This window comes from Zootermopsis nevadensis, unplaced genomic scaffold (assembly GCF_977971745.1).
Source record: "Zootermopsis nevadensis isolate Lab colony 2312 unplaced genomic scaffold, Znev_1.0 Znev_ptg000045l, whole genome shotgun sequence".
NCBI lineage: Eukaryota > Metazoa > Arthropoda > Insecta > Blattodea > Termopsidae > Zootermopsis > Zootermopsis nevadensis.
The window spans coordinates 2,426,818-2,454,269 of record NW_028259177.1 but is presented as its reverse complement, the minus strand read 5'-3'; the positions used below and the strand labels follow the sequence as shown (position 1 = coordinate 2,454,269).

The window sequence follows — 27,452 nt, the reverse complement described above, 5'->3', positions numbered from 1 at the left end:
TGGTTCGAGTCTCGGGGGAGAAGAAATTTTCTCGTGAGCTTTCGACCGGTGCCAACCCAGCATCGTGAGGAAATTGGGGAACTACAATGAGTAGCGTAATCCGGTCAGGAAAGCTAGCAATGGCTGGGGGTTCGTCGTGCTGACCACACGTCACCCTATATCTGGTTGGATGATCGTTCAACTCTGCTTAGGCATGTGAACATGAGGCCAGCAGTCAAGCTAGTCGGCTTTGGCTCTCTGGAGCTGTTATGCCACGGATTTAATTTTTTTAATGTCTTAATATATATTTTTCTTTAAGAGCTTTAATCAGTACAGTACTGTTAAAGACAGTGGCGGTGGGGGCCAATCATTTTGCCCTGGGTGAGAATGATTAATGAGGTTCCTTAAAAAAATGCATGTAAGACATTTGAGGTGATTTCATTTATTATAATTTTAATGATGTGAAAACTACCTCTCTAGAACGACTTACTTGATTCATGCAAATGGAGAAATATGTCATTGTTGATGAAGATTGATACAAGCTGCCAGCTACACAGAAACATTAAGAAAAGGGTAACTAATGTGTTCAGATAGTACACAATCCATCTTCTGTCAAGGAATGGAAGGAATTTAAAAATTTACATTTCTCTTCTTTAATTTATCAAAAACTTGCTCAGTACCTTCTTCATTGTTTTGGTCTCAGATAAAAGTACATTTATAAGACAAACTACAGCAACAGTATAAGGAGAAAAGGAATTTTATATAAGTACATGTGTGAGGCACACAGGGCCACTACATGCACAATGCTGTTGCCGACAACACCCACTTCCTTTGCCACCACTGATTAGGAAAACGTGAACATTAATAACTGTCCCTTTCTGTGTATAATTTCCACTAGTACAAATTCTAACTGCATTAAATTTTACTGATATTAACTCAAAGTTTCATACCTTCTCTTTATAATTGTTAACATATAAACAGTTTCCCTATAAAAGCTCACAGTTGAAGCACCAGTGGTATATTTATTAGGAAATTTCGTGAGTGGCTGAGCAACTGTTGGCTTCTCAGGAAGGACTCGGCTCATTGGAGTAAGTAGGTAAGTAAGTATGGTATATTAGTTATTGACATCAAGCTAATGGCTGAATATAGATTTTTGTGCTCCTTCTATAGCCAAATTATTGTCTATTATATATTTTTGAGGATTTGTTATCACACAGAGTGGGTTATTTATGGTAGAAAATTAAAAAGTACGACAGTGAAAGCCTCTAGTGGGTTGATGTTCATACCAGGCTTTATAAAAATCCAGCAGTTGATTCAAGAGTTATTATGAGGGAGAAAAATGGGCATTATACTATAAACCTTTGTTTCCCTATAAAATACAGAAAGTAGGATTGTAATTGACAATTTTAGTTTTAAGTTTATCCAAAATTTTTGGAGCCTGGATAGCTCAGTCAGTGTAGTGACTACGGGATGGATGACTGGAGTTCAGTCCCTGACGGAGGCAGAAGATTTTTCCCGTAGCCTGTGCATGCAGACCAGCTCTGGGGTCCACCCAGCTTCCTATCCAGTGGGTACCAGGGTCCTTTCCTGGGGGTAAAGCGCAGCCGGAGTTCGATGCTGACCACTCACCCTCATCTAGTGCCGAGGTCAAGAATGCGTAGGAGCTATACCTCCTCTCCCTGCAAGCATCCTACATGGCGTGTAGCAGAGCTGCTGTACTTTTTTTCCCAATTTTATATTGACTGTCAGTTGACTTTGTTTGCATCTGTACATGTTCTTCATAAATTTAATATGCTTGATGAGCACTTATGATAACTACCAGCGAACTATACTCTCGTCTCGTCTCGCTCTGTTTTGCAAGCTATAGTTCCAATCTGCAGTCAGTCAATGACTGAGAAATTCTCTGACACTTGTTCAGGATGCAAATGGAATCATGCCATAGTCATCCATGAGACTGTGAAAGGCCCCATTCTTTGATGAGAAGATGAATATTGTGATGTTCATGCCCAAAATCAAGCAATGAGTGAGAATATTTAAGGCTCATTGTACAAGGCAAAATATAGCTAATAAAAGCCCACCTTAAAGAATGAGCGAAATGAACAACAGTTTTGAAATGTGACTGTCATCATGGTGTATGCCTGTTATCTCTTGCCCATTTGTCTGGAATTGTGAAAACATATAAAGTACTTCATCTATAATGTTGTTGACGATGGTGTCTACTTAGTAATTTAAAATTTTTGGACCTTTCAATCGTCATTATACTTCCTCAGAAAAACCACTATTTTTGGGATGTGGCTCATCGCCTATCCTCGGGTGTACCTACATCAGAAGGAGCTAATCTTGATATGTCGACATCTTCCAAAACATAGTGGTATTTTGTCACTTTGATGCAGGGCTATAAGTTAATTTTTCATTTCAAAAATCATTCCATGAGCCAAGGAGCCGTAAGTCTACATGTACCCTTTTACTCAAATATTACTGTTGTTGTTGATACCCTTGTACGTAAAATATATATTTGCTGTGACTGACTTCAGCATCTCAAGAATAATTGTTTCTTTCGATACATTGTTGTTTGGACATATATAAAGGCTTGTGTATTTCTATATATTTAAATACAACATAGAGAAATAATGGTATATTACAGTTCATTTAAGGAAATCTATTATTATTGTTATTATAGTAGACAATAAACAATTAGTGGCATAATTTGGTGCAACAGAAGTTTTGTTATAATGTTTGGCACCAAAAATACGTGATTCTTTTCACTTTGTTGTTAGCCACAGAAGTGAAGTTTAATATTGTTTTGTTTATATGCTTGATGATTTCCATGATTAGTATAGATTTCTTATGTTGAACTTGTTCCACTGTGATAAAATCAATTGATTATATTTACAATAATGTTCGTTTTAATTGTTAATATTGATATATCATGAACAGACACTTCATGCACTTTCCATCTGCCAAAGGAAGAATGTAAAATCTGTATGTGTTTATTCAAGAGGCAAGTTACATGGTCCTTGTCAATACCGGCTATTCCACAGCAAGGGCCTTCATAAGTCCTATTTCTGTGAACTGAAGGTGACCATAAAATCTCCAGAAAATACTGAAAAAGGACACTCACTTCAGTAATAGGAAGTAGGAGTGAGTAAGCCTCTGTCTCTTTGTGAAAGGAGAAGAAGGATTTAACAACACAGTCTTCCTGATGCTATTTGCCTGTCAAAAGCTAGAGATAGGGCGGCTGCTGTCAAATATAAAAATAAAGTCAATTTGGCATTTGATAATCAATAACAAACAATTTTTATGGACTTCTAACTTTAATTCCACAACTGCAAAAATGGTCAGGCATACCGCTACATATGGAGTGAGGAAACGGCAGAGAGATAAATCAATAGAATGTTGCGTTGCTAAACATCTGCTAAGTATATGCAATATGATACATGTGGAGGACAAACCAAAAGTAGCTACATGGTGGTTGATTATGAAGCTAAGTAATCTTTAAAATCTGTTGACACCAAATTCCTCTTAGCACACATATATGGAGTAAATATATGGACCGTTCTCAGATAGAAATGCAGAAGATAATAAACACTGCAATTGTTGATCCACACATTTATATGCAATTAATGAGAAGGGCAGGAAAGAAAATCCCTTTCAAAGTTACCGAGATGACAGAGACTTCTTCCATTTCTCAGAACTTTTTCAGAATAATATTCTGACAAAGTTATTTAATAATTTTGGGCAAAATAGATGGTGTGGAAAAGAAATGTATGTTTACGCTTCACCAAGGTTGTAGGCATGTTGTGATATAAGGACTCCCTGGTTGAAAATGTAGAGTTTGGCACTGTGTTAGAGGCATTCAGAAAGAGGTTCTGAGTGGCTTAACCCCATTTTTTCCTTACACAGGGCCTTTAGCAGTTAGCAAGGATAAGAAAAGCGACCTAATGGACCTTCTTAATCTAGTTTTGTTAAGTATTTAATTAATTTATAGGAACCTTCTTTACAATGAAAAAGTGGTATTGTCTTCCAAATGCTATTGAAGACACTGAAAAAGGAGCTTGTTTAATATAGGTTTATGTGTGACTGTTTCTCACGTGTGAATACGAAACTTTACAGGTAGTAATGTTGATTAAAGGGATGTAACGTAACTCTTCATTGTGGGAAAGGATACATGTAAAACCGAAATGTGCTAATTGTTTCCTGTTATCTGTAGTTAGCAAAATTAGTACTTCAAAAATTATGTACCTGAATAAATTGTATAAACATGTGTCTTTTTTTTTGAAAATAATAAAAAAAAGACTGGTTTGTGGGGAATCTACAAAATTTGTTTTTCCTTTCTTTAAAACTTGACTTTAAAAACTTTTACCACTTAACCCACCACCCGTTTATTCGTATCTTAAATTTTTTTATAATTCTGGAATAACGGATAGATCCCTGCTTTATCGACGTAGCTGTACAAAGTTCAGTAATTGTCCAGTATGACAGTTGTAGTTCATGATATTTCCAGTAGATAGTGGTTTATATGTTGCCAGTAAATGTCGCACGCGAACGTCTTGGTTATGATTACAGGTAAATGAAAGACTTGTGTGTAAGAGTACACTCGTATGCTAGATTCTAGGTAATGATAAGTGAAATAATCTGAAGGAACGAATATTGATTTTGATATGACGATATCTGAATTAACATTTATAATCTCCTCTGAGATTACTAGATCGTATTTGACAGCTTTTATGCGTTTTCGAAGTTCACGAGCTATAGCAGAACATTTTGTGTGTGTTTTTATACGACGGCGTGTTGTTTGCTGTCACCCGTGGTTAAGCTTAATTAATGTGCTTCGTGTGAATCAGTCTGTGTTGTGGATTACGGATTGCAAGCAGAAAGGTGGCCAGTTGTCAACTGATGTTTCGGTGCGATGCACACATGTGTGAAGTAAGTGGTTTACATTTTAAGTGTGTATACGTCATTGACATGTGTTTGCAGTAAGCAGGATGGCTAGGTGGCACTAGGACTGAAACTCATTGAATGCTTTCGTGGGACTAATGAATTATAAATCGAATGGACTAGTGTTGACCCTGTAAGTTATAACTGGATGAAAATGTTACCGTGTAATAGCAATTACAGGAAACAAGCTCTGACCAGTAAATTGACGGTAAGTCGTATTTGTGAATGAAGATGGCTTCATCACTTCTGTATTTTAAAGGTGCAAATTCGTACTTTTCAAAATGTTACCAAAGAGCTCCCTTCTTTCCATGACATGAATGAGTGGGATGTACCATTCGAAGGTCTCACAACTTGTATTGTTTCAGGAAAGTTGTGTTCAGACATATTCTGGCAAATGGTGATGGCAGTAAATGTTAGGACATTTTCAGAATATTTTATAAAACCTTGGAATGTAACAAGACATTTACTGGTGTTAATATTTTAGTTCTTCATACCAATTTCATGACATCCCAAATGACAGTTGCATGGCATATTAAGAACATATGGAGATGCGCACAGTTACAACACGACTGGCAGTCGGTTACCTCTACCGACAACCCCGGACTTTTCTGTCTACCAACTGTCGTTGGCCCTTCGAATTATATGAAAGCGCGCAGACGAACGACTTTTCAGTTGTTCTGCCTTTCATTTCGTAAGAGCATTTGCAGACAGTAGACGATTGTCAAACATGGATTTTGTTGAAACTGCTATAGTACGTGCACCTGTGATTCGCCTCAATAAAAGGAGGAAAAGGAATTACTGGGTGCATCCATTATACAGTGAGAGACTGTTCAAAGGAAAATTCCATACTATGTATAAAACATTACGGAATTATCATGCAAAATTCTTTTCATATTTTCGCACGAGTACACAAAGTTTTGATGACGTTCTATTATTGCTGAGACCGAGTATAACCTATCAAGATACGGATATGCGTCTCGCTATTTCACCTAAAGAAAGACTGGCACAACTGAACAAATCTCTTGCCAAAGTACTCTTTTAACATTGATGTTTGCATAATCTTTTAATTTTTTGTCATAAAGACACCTCTTCAATTAATTCTTCGATATTCTCTTCTTGCAACATTCCTGACGTCTGTACTCGGCGAGCATAGAGAGAAGAATGTGGAACAAAAGAACGACTGTTTAGTCGTACGTGTACCCATGCTCATGGACTGAACTGTCGTGTCGTTTATGGGTCGTATGCTTCAGCCGACAACGACAGAACAGTCAGCCGACGGTTAAGTCTTACGTGTGCGCTGGCCCTTAGACTAAACATTTTGTAAAACTAAAAGTAAAGTTAAATTGCTACGGGCCATGAGGGTGCTTGGGGGGAGAGGAGGTGTAGCTCCCACTCGTTCTCAACTCAGGCACTAGACGGAGGCAAGTAGTCAGTGTCACGACCTGGCCGCGACTTACTCCTGGGGAAAGGACCCCTGGTACCCCTTATCTGTCATAGTATTGAATGTGAACAGAAAGGAAGATCGTGTGTGTCCTGTATCATGAATATTTATCGTCTGTCACGAGGTGTTCACATTTACCTCAGCATTCGTTCCATCTCAATTAATTCCAAAATATCGATGCGTCTGTCTTCTTCTGGAATGTGAAGTGCCAACACGAACACAGCGTACTCCAACCACGAATGTCTGACAGCTTCAGGGCGTGCACTTGCAGAGATTGATTAGGTACTCGTGCCCACTGATGAGGTTTTAAGTCTTGGTGGAAACTGTAAGAAAAAGAGAAACAATGATTTATTAAAGGGTGCGTTTTAATAAGCTTGTGGTCACAAAAGTTCTGGCCGACGGACACATGTTCTGAAGGAACTGTATAAAAATAAGACCTGAAAGTGACTGATTACATTCATTATTTTGCTTTGGTAAATAATAATGTTTTGCAGACTTTTATGTCAGAATATAGAAAATTAAAATAATTTAACGCATTTAGCCAGGTGAAAAAAAATATTGGATGATGTATCTGTCAAATATCGCATTAAGAAGAGCCAGCTGTATATTTGTAGTTACAGAAAATCCTGTCCATCTCCTCAGTATGTATTAAAGTAACAACACACAAAACATATAATAATAATGAAGGAATCTGAAAAATGCCCTACAATCTAGATTATATAAATAAATTATGCAAATGTTGGTGCAAAATTCTGTACTTGGTTTTGTTCTGTAACTAAATTTCTGTCCGCATCTCATTACAGTGCCGACTCATTTTATGCAGCATATCACTTGAAATAGAAGACTAATCGAAAACCTGTACATGCAGCAAAAAGTCAAAGTGAGACTGGGCTCAGGAGACACCAACAGCGTTGAGATAGGTAGAGGTGTAAGACAGGGATGCTGCTTTTTAACCTGTACGGGGAATGGCTTGCCAAGGAAGCTCTGGAGACTTCAAAATTGGAGGAAGAGTGATAACTACTGTAAAGTATGCAGACGACCTGGTAGTATTGGCGAAGGAAGACGAGGAATTAGAGAACATGATGGACAAGTTAGTGGAGACAGGTAGAGAGTATGGAATGGAAATCAACATTGAAAAATCAAAGGTAATGAGGATGGCACCGAGAGCAGAACCATTGAACGTTGTAGTTGGAAACCAACGGCTGGAGAATGTGGAGCATTTCAAGTACTTGGGAAGCATAGTCACGACGGATGCCCTATGCACCAAGGAAGTAAAAGCAAGGATAGCCATGGCCAAGGCAGGTTTCGTCAAGAAGAGGATACTTCTGACTAGCAAGTTGGGCTTGGAGATGAAGAAGAAACTAGTGAAGTGTTACGTATGGAGTGTCGCGCTGTATGGAGCAGAGACTTGGACACTCAGGAAGAAGGAACAGAAATACCTGGAGAGTTTCGAAATGTGGTGTTGGAGAAGAATAGAGAAGATCAGGTGGACGGATCGAGTGACCAACGAAGAAGTATTGAGGAGAGTCAACGAGCAAAGAAGCATTCTGCAGGCGATTACACGAAGGAAAGCTAACTGGCTGGGACATATGAGAAGGAATGGGTTACTGAGTGATATCATCGAAGGCCAGGTTGAAGGAAAGCGAGGACTGGGAAGAAGACTGATACAGCTAACCGACGACCTTAAACAAGGAAAGAAGATGACGTTCCAGGAATTAAAGCGAAAAGCCGAGAATAGGGACAACTGGAGAGCTCTTTTTGGGAAGAGCAATGGACCTGTCGTAAGACAGCACACTGAATAATAATAATAATCACTTGAAATTGGTAATGTGACTTAAAACTTGATACTTCTTAAAAGCAACAAGTGTATATACACCTAACCTAACCTAACGTGTGGTATAACATGCCCCATGCTCGTCGCTTCCACAAAGATGTTTCAGGTTCCATCTATCAAAACAACATAGGAGAAGAGAAGTTTACACAGTACGTTCACATTTCCCACTAAACACATCAATAAATTCACAATATTTTTTTCAGAATATGAATCTAATAATAGCATAATATACGTGTAACATTCCTTCCAATTATAAGAATTCTTGTGAACAATATCTTGAGAAATGTTCTAAGTTACAAAGTACAATTTCCCGATCAATGCGTATTTTACTTCAGCGTCCTGTATGGGTTTTTAAGAGACGTACGCTGTTTTATCAAAACACATGCACAGCATAGCATAACACTGTTGGTTTTAAATTGGTCCAGTTGGAGATACACAGATTTAAACTAGCACTTAAAAGGTTAAGGGAGTTATAGTTACAAAATTTATTAAATATTTCAATTTCCCTTAAAAAAACGTAATTAATTTCTGCTGCAATCTTGGCAACCTCACCGGGACACCATTTTGTTTCTGGATGTCTCACCCCAAACCACATAATAAGGGAGAAAAATACTGTAAATGGACCAACATTTTATACTTTTTATACTACGCTAGAAAACACTACACGTCGGAACATTAAAGAAGTATCATACGCCAAACAATTTCATTACTAAGAGAAATAAAATCCTTCTTTCTCTACATAAAGCTAGATTTTGATAATTTCAGATTAGATTATGAGAATGAGCAATTTCCAATCATAATTTTAAACATACTTATACTTTGCCCAAATTTTCTTAAAATAAACTCTACTGAAATAATAAATGTCCTTATTTGTTATGGAAATGAAGGGAAATCGTAAGTGTGAAACTGTAATACATCAAACATCTACTTTTTTGTTATTAATTGTTAAAACAAACTTTCTGTTAATACTGTCACTGTACCAAAGCACATGATATTGCCACGGACTGCACGTAACAGTAATGTATCAAGCCATAATTCCTCTCTTACACATGATCCAGCTGGCTGCATGTTGCCCTAGCAACCTAACCAAGCCACTAACCCCAGAATGAAGTCAGGCCGGCAGCCTATAATATGGTAATTTAAATTCCCTGTCCCTGCTGTGTCAACAAAGCAACCAACAAACATTCCCTCTGATGCCCCTTTGCCTGATGAATCATGAGTTACTTCATTGTAGAGTTCGTCAGCTCGGACCACGTAGCAACTCTGACGATCGATGCTATCGTAACAAAACTTAATAGTTTGCTTTCAAATTTCATAATTTCAAAGATAAAAAGTATTAATACCAGTGAACAATGAGGAGGAGTCTTGTGAACGAGGAAATGAATCCCACCTCATATGTTTGTAATGCAGCCAAGATGGCATTACTGGTTGTGGGAAATTAGAGGGTATAAAGGTGGTACGGCTTTTAATTGCACGACAGACATACCAAATTTAGTGATATCACAAAATGAATCTAAAATAATTAGTGGGATGTACACATGTGAACTAAAACGGTGTAATAATAACATAAAAAAAGAAAATCAGGCTAAAAAAGGCATTCCAATGTTTATAAATTCAAAAGACCATAAACTTAATTACGTATACGTAAGAGCTCAGTTTTAATTGGAATAAACTTAAATAGTTACTTGTAACGTTACGTAAGCCATCGCTATTGCAGAACGAGGCAAGAAAATTAGAACACAGAGGATTATGTTGTCACCTTTCAATAATTCTGTCATGGTGATCCACAATCATAACAGAAGCCTTGCGGACACTACTCTGATTGAAATCCTTGCTGAAGAAGTGATACTGCGTTGTTACCCAGCCCACGTACACATGAGTTGGGTCCTGTCCAGGGAAGATCCTTACACCATAGAAGTACTCGTTGATGAGTCGAATATCTCGTTGCCAATAGATTCCACTCCTGAGACAGCTGGGACAGACATTACCTTTGGACTTCTGTCTCGGATGGTAGGTGGAATAATTTTCAAGTCCGTCTGAAAGCAATTTGTTTACTCGTTAATTAATTTATATTTATTACTGAAATAAAATTAGCAGAATATGAAGTAAGGCACAACTGAATAAGAGGGCAGCTTAGCCCCCAACTGCAGAATGCCAAAAGAATTAGAGACAGTACATGAGAAATTTCTGCACAGAGGAACAAAAGTCTTAAAGTCTGTCATATCAAAATTAAACACTGAATGTAACAAGCCCTGAAGATGGATAAGGAAGCCAAAACATAACCTTTTATTAAATAGAAGTCGAATGGATATTTCATGTACCACTTATTACAACCTTATTGTATAGAAGCTCACCTGCGAGACCCTCGCTCGTGGTGTCCGCACATGTAGTCTACTAGTGCGGCCCATGCCAACTGGTTTTCTCTCGGGACTGACGTCTCCATCCACAGCTGGTTCTGGAGTTCTTCCCTTCTTCAGACGACCATTGCTTGAATCACGTTTACGAGAGAAGAATCTATGATAAAATTTATATTTTAAAATAATTCGACAGTTCCAATTACATGTCAATTCTACTTTCAGCTCTTATTTCCTTGACTTTGTCCTTCCTATCGAAAAGCAATGACAAGATTCAGAAATATTGGTGGACAAGAAATAGACATCCTGAACCGAATAAACTTGTCAATGTTGCTCTCGAAGTACCTGCTACATAGGTCACAGTCAAGACAGGTTATTCTACGAGATGTTCTAACTGTGAGATGTTGCAAAATGTGCGACAGAAAGCAGTAGAGAGACACGGATCGAGGACGAGTCCGGCAGAGACATAGTGAGGCATTCGCCGAGGTTGGCATGCATCCCTTGGTGAGAGTTCTGAAAAAAATTTCAAAATTTTCGAAAAATCAAGAAACGATGGTAATTGTCTGAAAAGCGCAAAAAACCCAAAATTTTTGAAAAAATTTTGAAAGTGGAATTTTTCAAAAAATTTTGGTTTTGTGCGTTTTTTGATTTTTTTTAAAAAATTTAAAATTTTTAAAAATTTTCGAAAAATCAAAAAACGATGGAAATTGTCTGAAAAGCGCACAAAACCCAAAAATTTTGAAAGTGGAATTTTTCAAAAATTTTCGGTTTTGTGCGCTCTTTGGACAATTTCCAGCGTTTTTTGATTTTTCGAAAATTTTGAAGAAATTTCAATTTTTTTTTTCAAATTTCACCCCACCTGATGCCATGCAGGACAGATCGCCGTCGGACTGTGTCTGATGTACTGTGACTCTAACAAACGCGGTCTGTGCCTCACACGGTCTCTATAAGCCGAGATGCTGGATGCAACACGTAAGGCAGATACCGAGACGGGCATGGCAGGGCACAGGTGATAATTCACTGACTTCTCACCAGTAAAGCTCACGTTCATGCCCAGGGCAGCCTATATGGGATTTGTGGGGGACAAATTTGCATTCGGACTTGTTTTTCCCTGAGTTTTCCAGTTTTTACCTGCAAATATCATTTCACTGACGCTCCATTTTCATTCATGTATCATCTGGGGTTGGCCAATGGTCCAGTTAATAGCCACAGTCCCACAGAGAGACAGTCATGTCATTGTACAATATTCCCAGCTATCATATAAACATTGTTTCATGTGAACCAAATTATTTCTCTGAGAATATTTTAAGCATTCTCTTAATGTTTAATAGCACGTTTTATTAACAATATAACATTTAATTATTGTGGGCTTCTAACACACTTTCATGCAAATTATGACAATGACTGCCATCTTCATTGCCATGAAAAACTCAAATCTCAGGCACAAATTATTATTATTCTCTATAAAATAAGCCATGTATTGTGTTTTAGGTATAGCATACTTGAAAACATGCATAATCTATGGCAGCAAAATTCACGTGTTCCATTAATGAATTACGTTGCTTTTGTGCACCCATTAGACCATACGTGTCAATGACATTCAGTACTAAAACATGTTTCAAATAAACAAAATATAATTACAATAATTACTTTTCTAACAATTTAGGTCCCCTTTCTGGACAACGTAACTGCATGGATGCAGGGAGCATTGATAGTATTTTGGAGATTCTTAACATCTCCAACTCCAAACTAAAGCTACTTCCTCAAGACGCTTGCTGATACAGCACAGCCTAGATTTCAGATTCTCATGGTATTAAAGATGTGGAATGCAGTCATCTGGTTATAAAATCATATAGTCTTACAGGGGGTCAGAGGAACATGGCACCTCCACCTTCTGGGCAGAAATGTGTATGAATTCCATCTTTAACAAGTGATATGCTCCCCTGGGACATTATTAATTACTTATAAGACTACACGGTGTCACAACCCAGAAGACTTACATTACAAGTACATCCAACAGTGGAAACCATAAGCAGTTACTTTGTCTTAAAGACGTTACATCACCACAAAAAAAGATCGGATTAAGAACGAACTGCCACGAGAGCTTGAACCCACTTCCCTACTTTCAAAACAGTCAAACCTCGTACATCGTTGTAAAACCCAGATGAAAAAGGACAAAACACATTTGTTTAACAAAGAACAGAAACCTATTATGGTAAATAAGTAACAATTTCGCATGTGAAATATCACAAAAATACATTTTTTGAACAGTTCTTATTAAGAGCCAAATAACAATAAAAGATTTGAAAAACAGGAATCAACAAAAGTAAATTCCTTCCAGCTGGTGAAGCTTTACTATCACAGCACATGGTTAAGTATGTTCTTTGATTACTGCAGCCTAATAATCTCGATTTCAATCACCAATGTCTCCTCACATTCTTCTCATGTACGTCAATTCTTGTAATCTAGTGATTTGCCTTAAACCAGCGTTACTTACACAAAGCAATAATATCAATGGTTAAACTTTTTTAAAATGCATCAGTCAAATATTATTAATTTATGTTGCGTGCAGTAACTATGTAAATAAAGACAATTTTTTAAAATAAATTCAATTAGTTACAAATAATATTTTTTATATAAAATGACCACATCGGTTCTCTTAACATCATAAAGCATATAAATTTAAATTTTCAATCTTTCGGCCTATGACCGTGCCATACTGGAAATATGTTTGATATTAAACATGCAACAAAAGGCAGTACCACATTCTTCAAATTGAAACATGTCTTTATGTGCTCGTACTGTTCTGAGACATCACATCATCAAAGTAATATAATATAATTTCATTTTGAGTTACAACAAATACTTTTCAATCAGATAATATACGCAGTAAGTGTGAAATTCAGTCGACTTCCTTTGCAAATGCACATGTAATTTAACCACGTTTAATAACCAATTCTTAATTATTTTCAGAATAACCACGAATACCTACCTCGTTCTAACGTACCATTCATTTGTGCATCTTCCAGTTTGTCGTATGTGACGTTTCGTGAGAGCGAGCCTCTCCTCGGACGTCCCGATGGTTTATGCTTCAGTTTGCTTGCAGAAGGTTCTGGTGATGGTCCATTCATTATAAGTCCATCTGCTTCAACAGCATCTTCTGAATAACCACGCTGGAGGCCTAATAGAAACAGACTTGAAGTAAGCCAAGACTCTCTTAACTACAGGGTTATTACACAAGACCATATGGATAGTTCTGAAGCCACGAGTGCGTCATTAAACTCGTTACAAAGAAAGGAAGGTCTTATTAATGGACAAGGCAAGTGCTGCAACCTGTATCCTGCACTGGTAACTACTGACAAGTGTGAAGACAGTTTCTTATTCCCAGCAAATCACTCCTTGATTTGTATTTATAAAATGATCTAATTTATGACTTCTCAGCTCTATAAAGAAACAAGTGTTGATGAGATTTCACTCCTTGGTTTTCCTTCTTTCTCACTTTTCACACACTCAGTTCAATGTAATTTCTCTAGAACAGCATTTTCAGCCCAATGTGGCCATCATCAGGTTCAATTCCCTGCTTTTGCAGTGACTTACTTATCACGTAGACAATTTTTACTAATAAATTGTCAAGATGCAGTCATATGGTCAGCAGCAGGACAACAAACTCTGAATGTAAGAAGAAGTAATAAATTTAATTTCACTCCCTCCAATGTGATAAGAGTTCATTTCAGATATCAAATCATCATGGAAAATGTGGGCATTTCTGTATCGTGAATTGACAGGAAAAGATTAAAAGTTATTCATACAGCTAACTCAGTCTAAAAATAACTTCGCAGACCCTGTGTCGAGGCACGAACAGTCGGGTCGTACAACACGACTACAAAACTGAGGGTTCGGGCCTAAAGAAACCTGAAATAACTGAAAATAAATGTAAAGTAGTTACGTATATAAAGACAGATTTTTACAAAAACTTTACGTTCAGGTAAATGGGTTCATTCTCAAGAACAGAGCTTTCATTTGACATTCTATGCTTAAAAATGCAATAAATACACTGTATTTTGTAACAAGGATCACTTTATATACACGTGCGTAGACCACGGGAATTTAAATGTCATACCTAAAACATTAATGGTTTAGTTGTATGCTAGTGGCCAGCTTGAATGCACATAAGCCATAATGCAAGGCCAAGAAAGGTTAATACTTAAATGCTCTCTCTTTCCAGCTTTTATCTCAAATTATTATACACATACAAAAATTACCTTTCTGAAATGATTCATCCCAAGTCCCTGGATCAATCATGATCAGCAACTTAACAACATCCTCATCAGTCAGCATACCAACCATCAACAAACGGTCCACCAATTTCAGCAAGGGCCTGAAATAACATTGAACATTTTCATTAGTACACGCACAGCTCTTTATAAAGAATAAATCGTATCAAACCATTCCACAAATCCCCAAGTTTATACAATTTATACACAGTAGTCTCTTGTAACCGGTCCCACAAAAACTATCTTTAATCGCCCTGATGACGGAGGCAGTCTGACCTCCGAAACGTTGGTTAATATCGACCAGGCTACACGCGCAACAACCCAGAAGACGGAAATCTTTATCGTTAATTGAATTTATTGAATACATAAATATTCGACTTAGAAGCAATCTGACTGGCCATATGATACAAACATATCATTTATTAAAATTTTTATCATTAATATAAAAATGGGACCCTGTGGAACCAAAAATGCAGTTTAAGAAATATTTTATCCAATTTGTTGCTTTACTACAAACAGGTTTCAACTGTAACTGCGAGAATAAGAACCAATCACATCACAGACTTCAATAAATTCGAATCAGGAAGGTAGCCCGCGGGTTCCCAACCAAGTCATTTTCATTTTCAGTAAAGTGTCCATTAATATAATGAAATTGTAACCAAAATTGGAAAATGCCAACAAATTTTAATAAAACTTCCCAATATAAAAAAAAATGTAATTCTGATTCAGCATTATAAAGTTTTTACGTGCACGTGTGTGTACATATTTTCTCCTTTTTCACAGAGTACAACAAGTTTAACAACATTTTATTAGCAAAACAGAATTCTAATAATATTTTCTATTCTTCTTACAATAATTTAAAAATGTATGTCTGTCACATTCATCTGTGGTCTTACTGATTCTGTTTTTATGCAGCGCAGATTATGGTCCATTCCAGGATCTTCATATAATTCCTTTAACTCTGGACCCAACGGAACGATATATTCATTTTTACAAACCTCCCTGAAAGACAAAATCATTACTTCAGATAATTACCAAACTCAAATTTAATAAGCATATACTACAGTAACTTATGAATATACAATCAAATTAGGCCAAACAGATGAACACAAAATTTTTAAGACTCGACACTGACAAAGTAAAAATCATATGGAAAAACACAAGACTAGTTTGACACTCACAAAACACATTTACTGAATACGCAGTCGGTGAATGCCAATTCTGTTCATTCTGAAAGCCCATAGGCATAGTTCAGTTGAAATCCTCACCAGACAAAAATCCCTGCGACTGCTTCCTAAGGGGGGGGGGGGGGGGGGTACCTCAAAAAATCATGCACCAACCCACACACAGTTCGGGAAATGTAAGTAAAGTTGAAACTGTTCCTGAGGAGATTAAAGGTCATGTGTTGTGGACTACAGCGAGTCCACAGGGCTGAAAGATCTCAGACCGAACATGTGTTCACATGAAGACCACATACATTCCACAAAATGTGAGCTTTCATTCACGTATCACATGCTTCTGTAACCTAAACAAATTATGAATACGCTGCGTACAAAACCTGTTGCATGTTTTATTTCCCCTGAATAACTTATAATTCAAAGTCATACTTAACTTCCTGTTAAAAGATTAGCAAAGTAATGTTTTATAATTATGTGCTGTGATGCTTCCAATTCCTATTTGCACACTTAACACAACGAAATGTCTACAAAGTCAAACTACAGAAGTAAGATTCTACTGCTGTGGGGTCTGTGAATTCTCTTCCATCTTGTGTTCGGATTTGTTGTCGTAAATATTTGAAGAAGATTTGTAGGTCTCAAGTATGTAAAAATACGTAAGGAGGATAAAGCACCATGTCAGAACTGATATAAAATTTACAGATGAGAATTAAAATTCATTTTAATTACAGCAGAATGGGATTCAACGAATTTAAGACAAGCACGCAAAAACCTTACGCAACACTTAAAAATTTATAATCTGAATAACGACGAGAAGAATTTGTTTACATAAACTATTATAAAATACAGTTTAAAATTATAAATTTAATTATGGCACTAATATTGTATAAGTATTAGGATGAGCAAAGCAGGAAGAACTACTCGCATCGTCGTAGCATGTGATTACAAGTGAAGCGCTACGAGCAGATCATAGAAACCCTGTCGCAAGGGCCCTGACATATAATAGTTGTTTCTGGTCCACATGGAGACAAGAGGGCATGAGCTGCACGATAATTGGACTGGTATCAGAGAACGGCGTACAAAGTGACAGTGTGGGCATGAAAACCGTAAGACAAAAGCCTCGCAGGAAATTCTATTATATTAATTAGCCAAAGCAAATATTTCGGAAACACGTACACTACAATATTTATACTCAGATTCTCTACATACGAAACTCTAATCCTGTCACCTTTAAAATGAAACTGCAATGAGCTCTCTAGCCAAATAAGACTCTTATTTGCTACAGATTTCTGGGTTACACTGGGCGGACTATTACGTTTTTCCTTTGAGGTACAGGCTATAATTTGAAAAGTGATCATCCCATAATCAATTACGCTGCAAGGGGCTTTAGTATTTCATCCATTCTGTTAACTTGCAAGAATATCATCTCCAGTGCATAAGTTCCTTCAACTGCAGTAACGGGCTCTAAAATTAATGACACCAAATTCACTGCTAAATTGTAGGTTGTGAAAGATAATTCGCCGGCTTTCAGATTGTTATTTCTTGACAGACAAATTTAGAAAATGTTTTCTTGGGGTATTTTCAAACTATTAGACTAAACATTTCGTAAAACTAAAAGTAAAGCTAAACTGCTAAGGGGCCATGTTGGTGCTTTGGGGGAGGGGGGGGGTGAGAGGAGGTGTAGCTCCCACTCATTCTCAACTCAGGCACTAGACGGAGGCAAGTAGTCAGTGTCACGACCTGGCCGAGCCTTACTCCTGGGGAAACGACCCCTGGTACCCATTGGACAGAAAGCCGGGTGGGACCCACAGATAGTCTCAATGCAGAGTCACTGTCAGGAATTAAATCTTGACCATTCAACCTGTAGTCAGTCACTATACTGACTTTAGCTGCCTGGCTCAAACAGTTTAAATACAAAGAACCAGAGCTAAGATGAGTGTATTGAGATGCAGTGTTGACGAAAGTAATCGTTGGAATGAGAAACCTAACCTAAGCTTCATCATATGGTTTCACTGCTGTAGTTAACATCTAGGCATGGTTTTGGAATCATTATATAATCACAGGTTTCCTTTCTCCATGCCATGAAGTCCTTTATCTGTCATAGTATCGAATGTGAACAGAAAGGAAGATTGTGTGTGTATGAATATTTATCGTCTGTCACGAGGTGTTCACAGTTACCTCAGCAATCGTTCCATCTCAATTAATTCCAAAATATCGATGCGTCTGTCTTCTTCTGGAATGTGAAGTGCCAACACGGACACAGCGTCTTCACACAGCATACTCCAACCACGAATGTCTGACAGCTTCAGGGCATGCACTTGCAGAGATTGATTAGGTACTCGTGCCCACTGATGAGGTTTCAAGCATTGGTGGAAACTGCAAAAAAGAGAGAAACAATGATTTATTAAAGGGTGCATTTTAATAAGCATGTGGTCGCAAAAGTTCTGGCCGACGGACACATGTAGTTGCAAGTTCTGAAGGAACTGTATAAAAATAAGACCTGAAAGTGACTGATTACATTCATTATTTTGCTTTGGTAAATAATAATGTTTTGCAGACTTTTATGTCAGAATATAGAAAATTAAAATAATTTAATGCATTTAGCCAGGTGAAAAAAATATTGGATGATGTATCACATTAAGAAGAGCCAGCTGTATATTTGTAGTTACAGAAAATCCTGTCCATCTCCTCAGTATGTATTAAAGTTACAACACACAAAACATATAATAATAATGAAGGAATCTGAAAAATGCCCTACAATCTAGATTATATAAATAAATTATGCAAATGTTGGTGCAAAATTCTGTAATTCTGTAACTAAATTTCTGTCTGCATCACCTTACAGTGCTGACTCATTTTATGACTCTGACGATCAATGCTATTGTAACAAAACTTAATAGTTTGCTTTCAAATTTCATAATTTCAAAGATAAAAAGTATTAGTACCAGTGAACAATGAGGAGTCTTGTGAACGAGGAAATGAATCCCACCTCATATGTTTGTAATGCAGCCAAGATGGCTTTACTGGTTGTGGGAAATTAGAGGGTATAAAGGTGGTATGGCTTTTAATTGCATGACAGACATACCAAATTTAGTGATATCACAAAATGAATCTAAAATAATTAGTGGGATGTACACATGTGAACTAAAACGGTGTAATAATAACATAAGACCACCTTTCCTTACAAAAAGAAAAGCATTCCAATGTTTCTAAACTCAAAAGACTATAAACTTAATTATGTATACATAACAGCTCAGTTTTAATTGGAATAAACTTAAATAGTTACTTGTAACATTACGTAAGCCATCGCTATTGCAGAACGTGCCAAGAAAATTAGAACACAGAGGATTATGTTGTCACCTTTCAATAATTCTGTCGTGGTCATCCACAATCATAACAGAAGCCTTGCGGACACTACTCTGATTGAAATCCTTGCTGAAGAAGTGATACTGCGTTGCTACCCAGCCCACGTACACATGAGTTGGTTCCTGTCCAGGGAAGATCCTTACACCATAGAAGTACTCATTGATGAGTCGAATATCTCATTGCCAATAGATTCCGCTCCTGAGACAGCTGGGACAGACATTACCTTTGGACTTCTGTCTGGGATGGAAGGTGGAATAATTTTCAAGTCCGTCTGAAAGCAATTTGTTTACTCATTAATTAATTTATATTTATTACTGAAATGAAATTAGCAGAATATGAAGTAACGCACAACTGAATAAGAGGGCATAAATGCAACACCGTAGATGGAAGTGTTTTTCTGCTTAGCCTCCAACTGCAGAATGCCAAAAGAATTAGAGACAGTACATGAGAAATTTCTGCACAGAGGAACAAAAGTCTTAAAGTCTGTCATATCAAAATTAAACACTGTCTGTAACAAGCCCTGAAGATGGATAAGGAAGCCATTATTCTTCTTTTTAGAGAAATAAAATCTTGAAATGACTTTTCCATAGCAACATCACCAGAAGCCTCTGTTGACACTCGTACTTCTGCTTAACTTGACATGAAACCTGATGTAAATGTGTTGCTCCAACAAACTATCACTAGTTTTTCTTCCAAGACGTAACTAAGCCACTGTTTCATCCACAACTGCCTTATTTCCTTCAACAGCAAAAAAAACACATATCGCTGCTTAGTCACTCGCTACTGAATGTAAAATGTATGCAGGCATTCTGGAAACTTAACTGTCACACCTCTTAAAAGTTAGCCAGTCCTAGTACATTATCAGTTCTTAAGCATTTGGACTTAGAGCTTACTTCCAGTTCCAAAACATAACCTTTTATTAAATAGAAGTCAAATGGATATTTCATGTACCTCTTATTACAACCTTATTGTACAGAAGCTCACCTGCGAGACCCTCACTCGTGGTGTCCGCACATGTAGTCTACTAGTGCGGCCCATGCCAACTGGTTTTCTCTCAGGACTGACATCTCCATCCACAGCTGGTTCTGGACTTCTTACCTTCTTCAGACGACCATTGCTTGAATCACGTTTACGAGAGAAGAATCTATGATAAAATTTATATTTTAAAATAATTCGTCAGTTCCAATTACATGTCAATTCTACTTTCAGCTCTTATTTCCTTGACTTTGTCCTTCCTATCGAAAAGCAATGACAAGATTCAGAAATATTGGTGGCCAAGAAATAGACATCCTGAACCGAATAAACTTGTCAATTTTGCTCTCGAAGTACCTGCTACATAGGTCACAGTCAAGACAGGTTATTCTACAAGATGTTCTAACTGTGAGATGTTGCAAAATGTGCGACAGAAAGCAGTAGAGAGACACGGATCGAGGACGAGTCCGGCAGAGACATAGTGAGGCATTCGCTGAGGTTGGCATGCATCCCTTGGTGAGAGTTTTGAAAAAAAAATTCAAAATTTTCGAAAAATCAAAAGACGATGGAAATTGTCTGAAAAGCGCACAAAACCCAAAATTTTTGAAATTTTTGAAAAAAAATTTGAAACTGGAATTTTTCAAATTTTTTAGGTTTTGTGCGCTTTTTGGACAATTTCCAGCGTTTTTTGATTTCTTAATTTTTTTATAGAAAATTTCAAATTTTTTAAAAATTTTCGAAAAATCAAAAAACGCTGGAAATTGTCCCAAAAGCGCACAAAACCCAAAAATTTTGAAATTTTTGGAAAAAATTTTGAAAGCGGAGTTTTTCAAATCTTTTTGGTTTTGTGCGCTATTTGGACATTTTCTAGCGTTTTTTAATTTTTTTTAAAAAAAATTAATTTTTTTTAAAAAAATTCGAAAAATCAAAGAACGCTGGAAATTGTCTGAAAAGCGCACAAAACCCAAATTTTTTATATTTTTGAAAAAATTTTGAAAGTGGAATTTTTCAAAAATTTTCGGTTTTGTGCGCTTTTCAGACAATTGTCAGCGTTTTTTGATTTTTCGAAAATTTTGGAAAAATTTCAAAATTTTTTTTCAAATTTCACCCCACCTGAAGCCATGCAGGACAAATCGCCGTCGGACTGTGTCTCATGTACTGTGACTCTAACGAACGTGGTCTGTGCCTCACACGGTCTTCTATAAGAAGAGGTGCTGGATGCAACACGTAAGGCAGATACCGAGACGGGCATGGCAGGGCACAGGTGATAATTCACTGACGTCTCGCCAGTGAAGCTCACATTCATGCCCAGGGCAGCCTATATGGGATTTATGGGGGACAAATTGGCATTCAGACTTGTTTTTCCCTGAGTTTTCCAGTTTTTACCTGCAAATATCATTTCACTGATGCTCCATTTTCATTCATGTATCATCTGGGGGTGGCCAATGGTCCAGTTAATAGCCACAGTTCCACAGAGAGACAGTCACGTCATTGTACAATATTCCCAGCTATCATATAAACAATATTTAATGTGAACCAAATTATTTCTCTGAGAATATTTTAAGCATTCTCTTATTGTTTAATAGCACGTTTTAGTAACAATATAACATTTAATTATTGTGGGCTTCTAACACACTTTCATGCAAATTATGACAATGACTGCCATCTTCATTGCCATGAAAAACTCAAATCTCAGGCACAAATTATTATTATTCTCTATAAAATAAGCCATGTATTGTGTTGTAGGTATAGCATACTTGAAAACATGCATAATCTATGGCAGCAAAATTCACGTGTTCCATTAATGAATTACGTTGCTTTTGTGCACCCATTAGACCATACGTGTCAATGACATTCAGTACTAAAACATGTTTCAAATAAACAAAATATAATTACAATAATTACTTTTCTAACAATTTAGGTCCCCTTTCTGGACAACGTAACTGCATGGATGCAGGGAGCATTGATAGTATTTTGGAGATTCTTAACATCTCCAACTCCAAACTAAAGCTACTTCCTCAAGACGCTTGCTGATACAGCACAGCCTAGATTTCAGATTCTCATGGTATTAAAGATGTGGAATGCAGTCATCTGGTTATAAAATCATATAGTCTTACAGGGGGTCAGAGGAACATGGCACCTCCACCTTCTGGGCAGAAATGTGTATGAATTCCATCTTTAACAAGTGATATGCTCCCCTGGGACATTATTAATTACTTATAAGACTACACGGTGTCACAACCCAGAAGACTTACATTACAAGTACATCCAACAGTGGAAACCATAAGCAGTTACTTTGTCTTAAAGACGTTACATCACCACAAAAAAAGATCGGATTAAGAACGAACTGCCACGAGAGCTTGAACCCACTTCCCTACTTTCAAAACAGTCAAACCTCGTACACCGTTGTAAAACCCAGATGAAAAAGGACAAAACACATTTGTTTAACAAAGAACAGAAACCTATTATGGTAAATAAGTAACAATTTCGCATATGAAATATCACCAAAATACATTTTTTGAACAGTTCTTATTAAGAGCCAAATAACAATAAAAGATGTGAAAAACAGGAATCAACAAAAGTAAATTCCTTCCAGCTGGTGAAGCTTTACTATCACAGCACATGGTTAAGTATGTTCTTTGATTACTGCAGCCTAATAATCTCGATTTCAATCACCAATGTCTCCTCACATTCTTCTCATGTACGTCAATTCTTGTAATCTAGTGATTTGCCTTAAACCAGCGTTACTTACACAAAGCAATAATATCAATGGTTAAACTTTTTTAAAATGCATCAGTCAAATATTATTAATTTATGTTGCGTGCAGTAACTATGTAAATAAAGACAATTTTTTAAAATAAATTCAATTAGTTACAAATAATATTTTTTATATAAAATGACCACATCGGTTCTCTTAACATCATAAAGCATATAAATTTAAATTTTCAATCTTTCGGCCTATGACCGTGCCATACTGGAAATATGTTTGATATTAAACATGCAACAAAAGGCAGTTCCACATTCTTCAAATTGAAACATGTCTTTATGTGCTCGTACTGTTCTGAGACATCACATCATCAAAGTAATATAATATAATTTCATTTTGAGTTACAACAAATACTTTTCAATCAGATAATATACGCAGTAAGTGTGAAATTCAGTCGACTTCCTTTGCAAATGCACATGTAATTTAACCACGTTTAATAACCAATTCTTAATTATTTTCAGAATAACCACGAATACCTACCTCGTTCTAACGTACCATTCATTTGTGCATCTTCCAGTTTGTCGTATGTGACGTTTCGTGAGAGTGAGCCTCTCCTCGGACGTCCCGATGGTTTATGCTTCAGTTTGCTTGCAGAAGGTTCTGGTGATGGTCCATTCATTATAAGTTCATCTGCTTCAACAGCATCTTCTGAATAACCACGCTGGAGGCCTAATAGAAACAGACTTGAAGTAAGCCAAGACTCTCTTAACTACAGGGTTATTACACAAGACCATATGGATAGTTCTGAAGCCACGAGTGCGTCATTAAACTCGTTACAAAGAAAGGAAGGTCTTATTAATGGACAAGGCAAGTGCTGCAACCTGTATCCTGCACTGGTAACTACTGACAAGTGTGAAGACAGTTTCTTATTCCCAGCAAATCACTCCTTGATTTGTATTTATAAAATGATCTAATTTATGACTTCTCAGCTCTATAAAGAAACAAGTGTTGATGAGATTTCACTCCTTGGTTTTCCTTCTTTCTCACTTTTCACACACTCAGTTCAATGTAATTTCTCTAGAACAGCATTTTCAGCCCAATGTGGCCATCATCAGGTTCAATTCCCTGCTTTTGCAGTGACTTACTTATCATGTAGACAATTTTTACTAATAAATTGTCAAGATGCAGTCATATGGTCAGCAGCAAGACAACAAACTCTGAATGTAAGAAGAAGTAATAAATTTAATTTCACTCCCTCCAATGTAATAAGAGTTCATTTCAGATATCAAATCATCATGGAAAATGTGGGCATTTCTGTATCGTGAATTGACAGGAAAAGATTAAAAGTTATTCATACAGCTAACTCAGTCTAGAAATAACTTCACAGACCCTGTGTCGAGGCACGAACAGTCAGGTCGTACAACACGACTACAAAACTGAGGGTTCGGGCCTAAAGAAACCTGAAATAACTGAAAATAAATGTAAAGTAGTTACGTATATAAAGACAGATTTTTACAAAAACTTTACGTCCAGGTAAATGGGTTCATTCTCAAGAATAGAGCTTTCATTTGACATTCTAAGCTTAAAAATGCAATAAATACACTGTATTTTGTAACAAGGATCACTTTATATACACGTGCGTAGACCACGGGAATTTAAATGTCATACCTAAAACATTAATGGTTTAGTTGTAAGCTAGTGGCCAGCTCGAACGCACATAAGCCATAATGCAAGGCCAAGAAAGGTTAATATTTAAATGCTCTCTCTTCCCAGCTTTTATCTCAAATTATTATACACATACAAAAATTACCTTTCTGAAATGATTTATCCCAAGTCCCTGGATCAATCATGATCAGCAACTTAACAACATCCTCCAACAATTTCAGCAAGGGCCTGAAATAACATCGAACATTTTCATTAGTACACGCACAACTCTTTATAAAGAATAAATCGAATCAAACCATTCCACAAATGCCCAAGTTTATACAATTTATACACAGTAGTCTCTTGTAACTGGTCCCACAAAAACTATCTTTAATCGCCCTGATGACGGAGGCAGTATGACCTCCGAAACGTTGGTTAACATCGACCAGACTACACGGCGCATCAACCCAGAAGACGGAAATATTTATCTTTAATTGAATTTATTGAATACGTAAATATTCGACTTAGAAGCAATCTGACTGGCCATATGATACAAACACATCATTTATTAAAATTTTATCATTAATATAAAAATGGGACCCTGTGGAACCAAACATGCAGTTTAAGAAATATTTTATCCAATTTGTTGCTTTACTACAAACAGGTTTCAACTGTAACTGCGAGAATAAGAACCAATCACATCACAGACTTCAATAAATTCAAATCAGGAAGGTAGCCCGCGGGTTCCCAACCAAGTCATTTTCATTTTCAGTAAAGTGTCCATTAATATAATGCAATTGTAACCAAAGTTGGAAAATGCCAACAAAATTTAATAAAACTTCCCAATATCAAAAAAAATGTAATCCTGATTCAGCATTATAAAGTTTTTACGTGCACATGTGTGTACGTATTTTCTCCTTTTTCACAGAGTACAACAAGTTTAACATTTTCTTAGCAAAACAGAATTCTAATAATATTTTCTATTCTTCTTACAATAATTTAAAAATGTATGTCTGTCATATTCATCTGTGGTCTTACTGATTCTGTTTTTAGGCAGCGCAGACTATGGTCCATTGCAGGATCTTCATATAATTCGTTTAACTCTGGACCCAACGGAACGATATATTCATTTTTACAAACCTCCCTGAAAGACAAAATCATTACTTCAGATAATTACCAAACTCAAAATTTAATTAACATATACTACAGTAACTTATGAATATACAATCAAATTAGGCCAAACAGATGAACACAAAATTTTTAAGACTCGACACTGACAAAATAAGAATCATACGGAAAAACACAAGACTAGTTTGACACTCACAAAACACATTTACTGAATACGCAGTCAGTGAATGCCAATTCTGTTCATTCTGAAAGCCAATAGGCATAGTTCAGTTGAAATCCTCACCAGACAAAAATCCCTGTGACTGCTTCCTAAGGGGGGGGACCTCAAAAAATCATGCACCAACCCACACACAGTTCAGGAAATGTAAGTAAAGTTGAAACTGTTCCTGAGGAGATTAAAGGTCATGTGTTGTGGACTACAGCGAGTCCACAGGGCTGAAAGATCTCAGACCGAACATGTGTTCACATGAAGACCACATACATTCCACAAAATGTGAGCTTTCATTCACGTATCACATGCTTCTGTAACCTAAACAAATTATGAATACGCTGCGTACAAAACATGTTGCATGTTTTATTTCCCCTGAATACCTTATAATTCAAAGTCATACTTAACTTCTTGTTAAAAGATTAGCAAAGTAATGTTTTATAATTATGTGCTGTGATGCTTCCAATTCCTATTTGCATACTTAACACAACGAAATGTCTACAAAGTCAAACTACAGAAGTAAGATTCTACTGCTGTGGGGTCTGTGAATTCTCTTCCATCTTGTGTTCGGAATTTTTGTCGTAAATATCTGAAGAAGATTTGTAGGTCTGAAGTACATAAAAATACGTAAGGAGGATAAAGCACCATGTCAGAACTGATATAAAATTTACAGATGAGAATTAAAATTCATTTTAATTACAGCAGAATGGGATTCAATGAATTTAAGACAAGCACGCAAAAAACCTTATGCAACACTTAAAAATGTATAATCTGAATAACGACGAGAAGAATTTGTTTACATAAACTATTATAAAATACAGTTTAAAATTATAAATTTAATTATGGCACTAATATTGTATAAGTATTACGATGAACAAAGCAGGAATATATTTTTTATATATATTTTTTAAATATTTAAATGTTAATTATAGTAATATTTTAATATTTAATAGGAATTTTATTGTGATTAGACTGACAAGATTTAAAAAAATATATATTTATCACAATATGACGCAACTTTATCACCTCAGGAAGAACTACTCGCATCGCTGTAGCACGTGATTCCAAGTGAAGCAGATCATAGAAACCCTGTCGCAAGGGCCCTGACATATAATAGTTGATTCTGGTCCACATGGAGACAGAGGGCGTGAGCTGCACGATAATTGGACTGGTAGCAGAGCGCGACGTACAAAGTGAGAGTGTGGGCGTGAAAACTGTAAGACAAAAGCCTCGCATGAAATTCTATTATATTAATTAGCCAAAGCAAATATTTCAGAAACACGTACACTACAATATTTACACTCAGATTCTCTACATAGGAAACTGTAATCCTGTCACCTTTAAAATGAAACTGCAATGAGCTCTCTAGCCAAATAAGACTCTTATTTGCTACAGATTTCTGGGTTACACTGGGTGGACTATTACGTTTTTC

The 27,452-nt window shown here is 36.6% G+C and overlaps 1 protein-coding gene across 3 annotated transcripts in view; it reads right to left on the bottom strand.

Moving 5' to 3' along the window:
• The window catches only part of LOC147871644 (ryanodine receptor-like), a 30,319-nt gene extending 6,368 nt beyond the window's left edge, over positions 1 to 23,951 (bottom strand). Inside the window, exons 1-10 of one of the 3 annotated variants that reach the window (XM_087360561.1) lie at positions 23,581 to 23,951; positions 20,346 to 20,505; positions 19,356 to 19,632; positions 18,174 to 18,371; positions 15,717 to 15,822; positions 14,809 to 14,924; positions 13,539 to 13,727; positions 10,547 to 10,706; positions 9,952 to 10,228; positions 402 to 6,681 (exon numbers count right to left, since the gene is read on the bottom strand). In XM_087360561.1, the coding sequence (XP_087216687.1) occupies positions 14,874 to 14,924; positions 15,717 to 15,822; positions 18,174 to 18,371; positions 19,356 to 19,390 (390 nt within the window). In that variant the 5' untranslated portion in view covers positions 19,391 to 19,632; positions 20,346 to 20,505; positions 23,581 to 23,951 and the 3' untranslated portion in view covers positions 402 to 6,681; positions 9,952 to 10,228; positions 10,547 to 10,706; positions 13,539 to 13,727; positions 14,809 to 14,873. Of the gene's footprint in view, positions 1 to 401; positions 6,682 to 9,951; positions 10,229 to 10,546; positions 10,707 to 13,538; positions 13,728 to 14,808; positions 14,925 to 15,716; positions 15,823 to 18,173; positions 18,372 to 19,355; positions 19,633 to 20,345; positions 20,506 to 23,580 lie in introns of those variants that run through there. The other 2 variants (XM_087360559.1, XM_087360558.1) reach the window with 2 other exon arrangements.
• Positions 23,952 to 27,452: the final 3,501 nt, after the last annotated feature.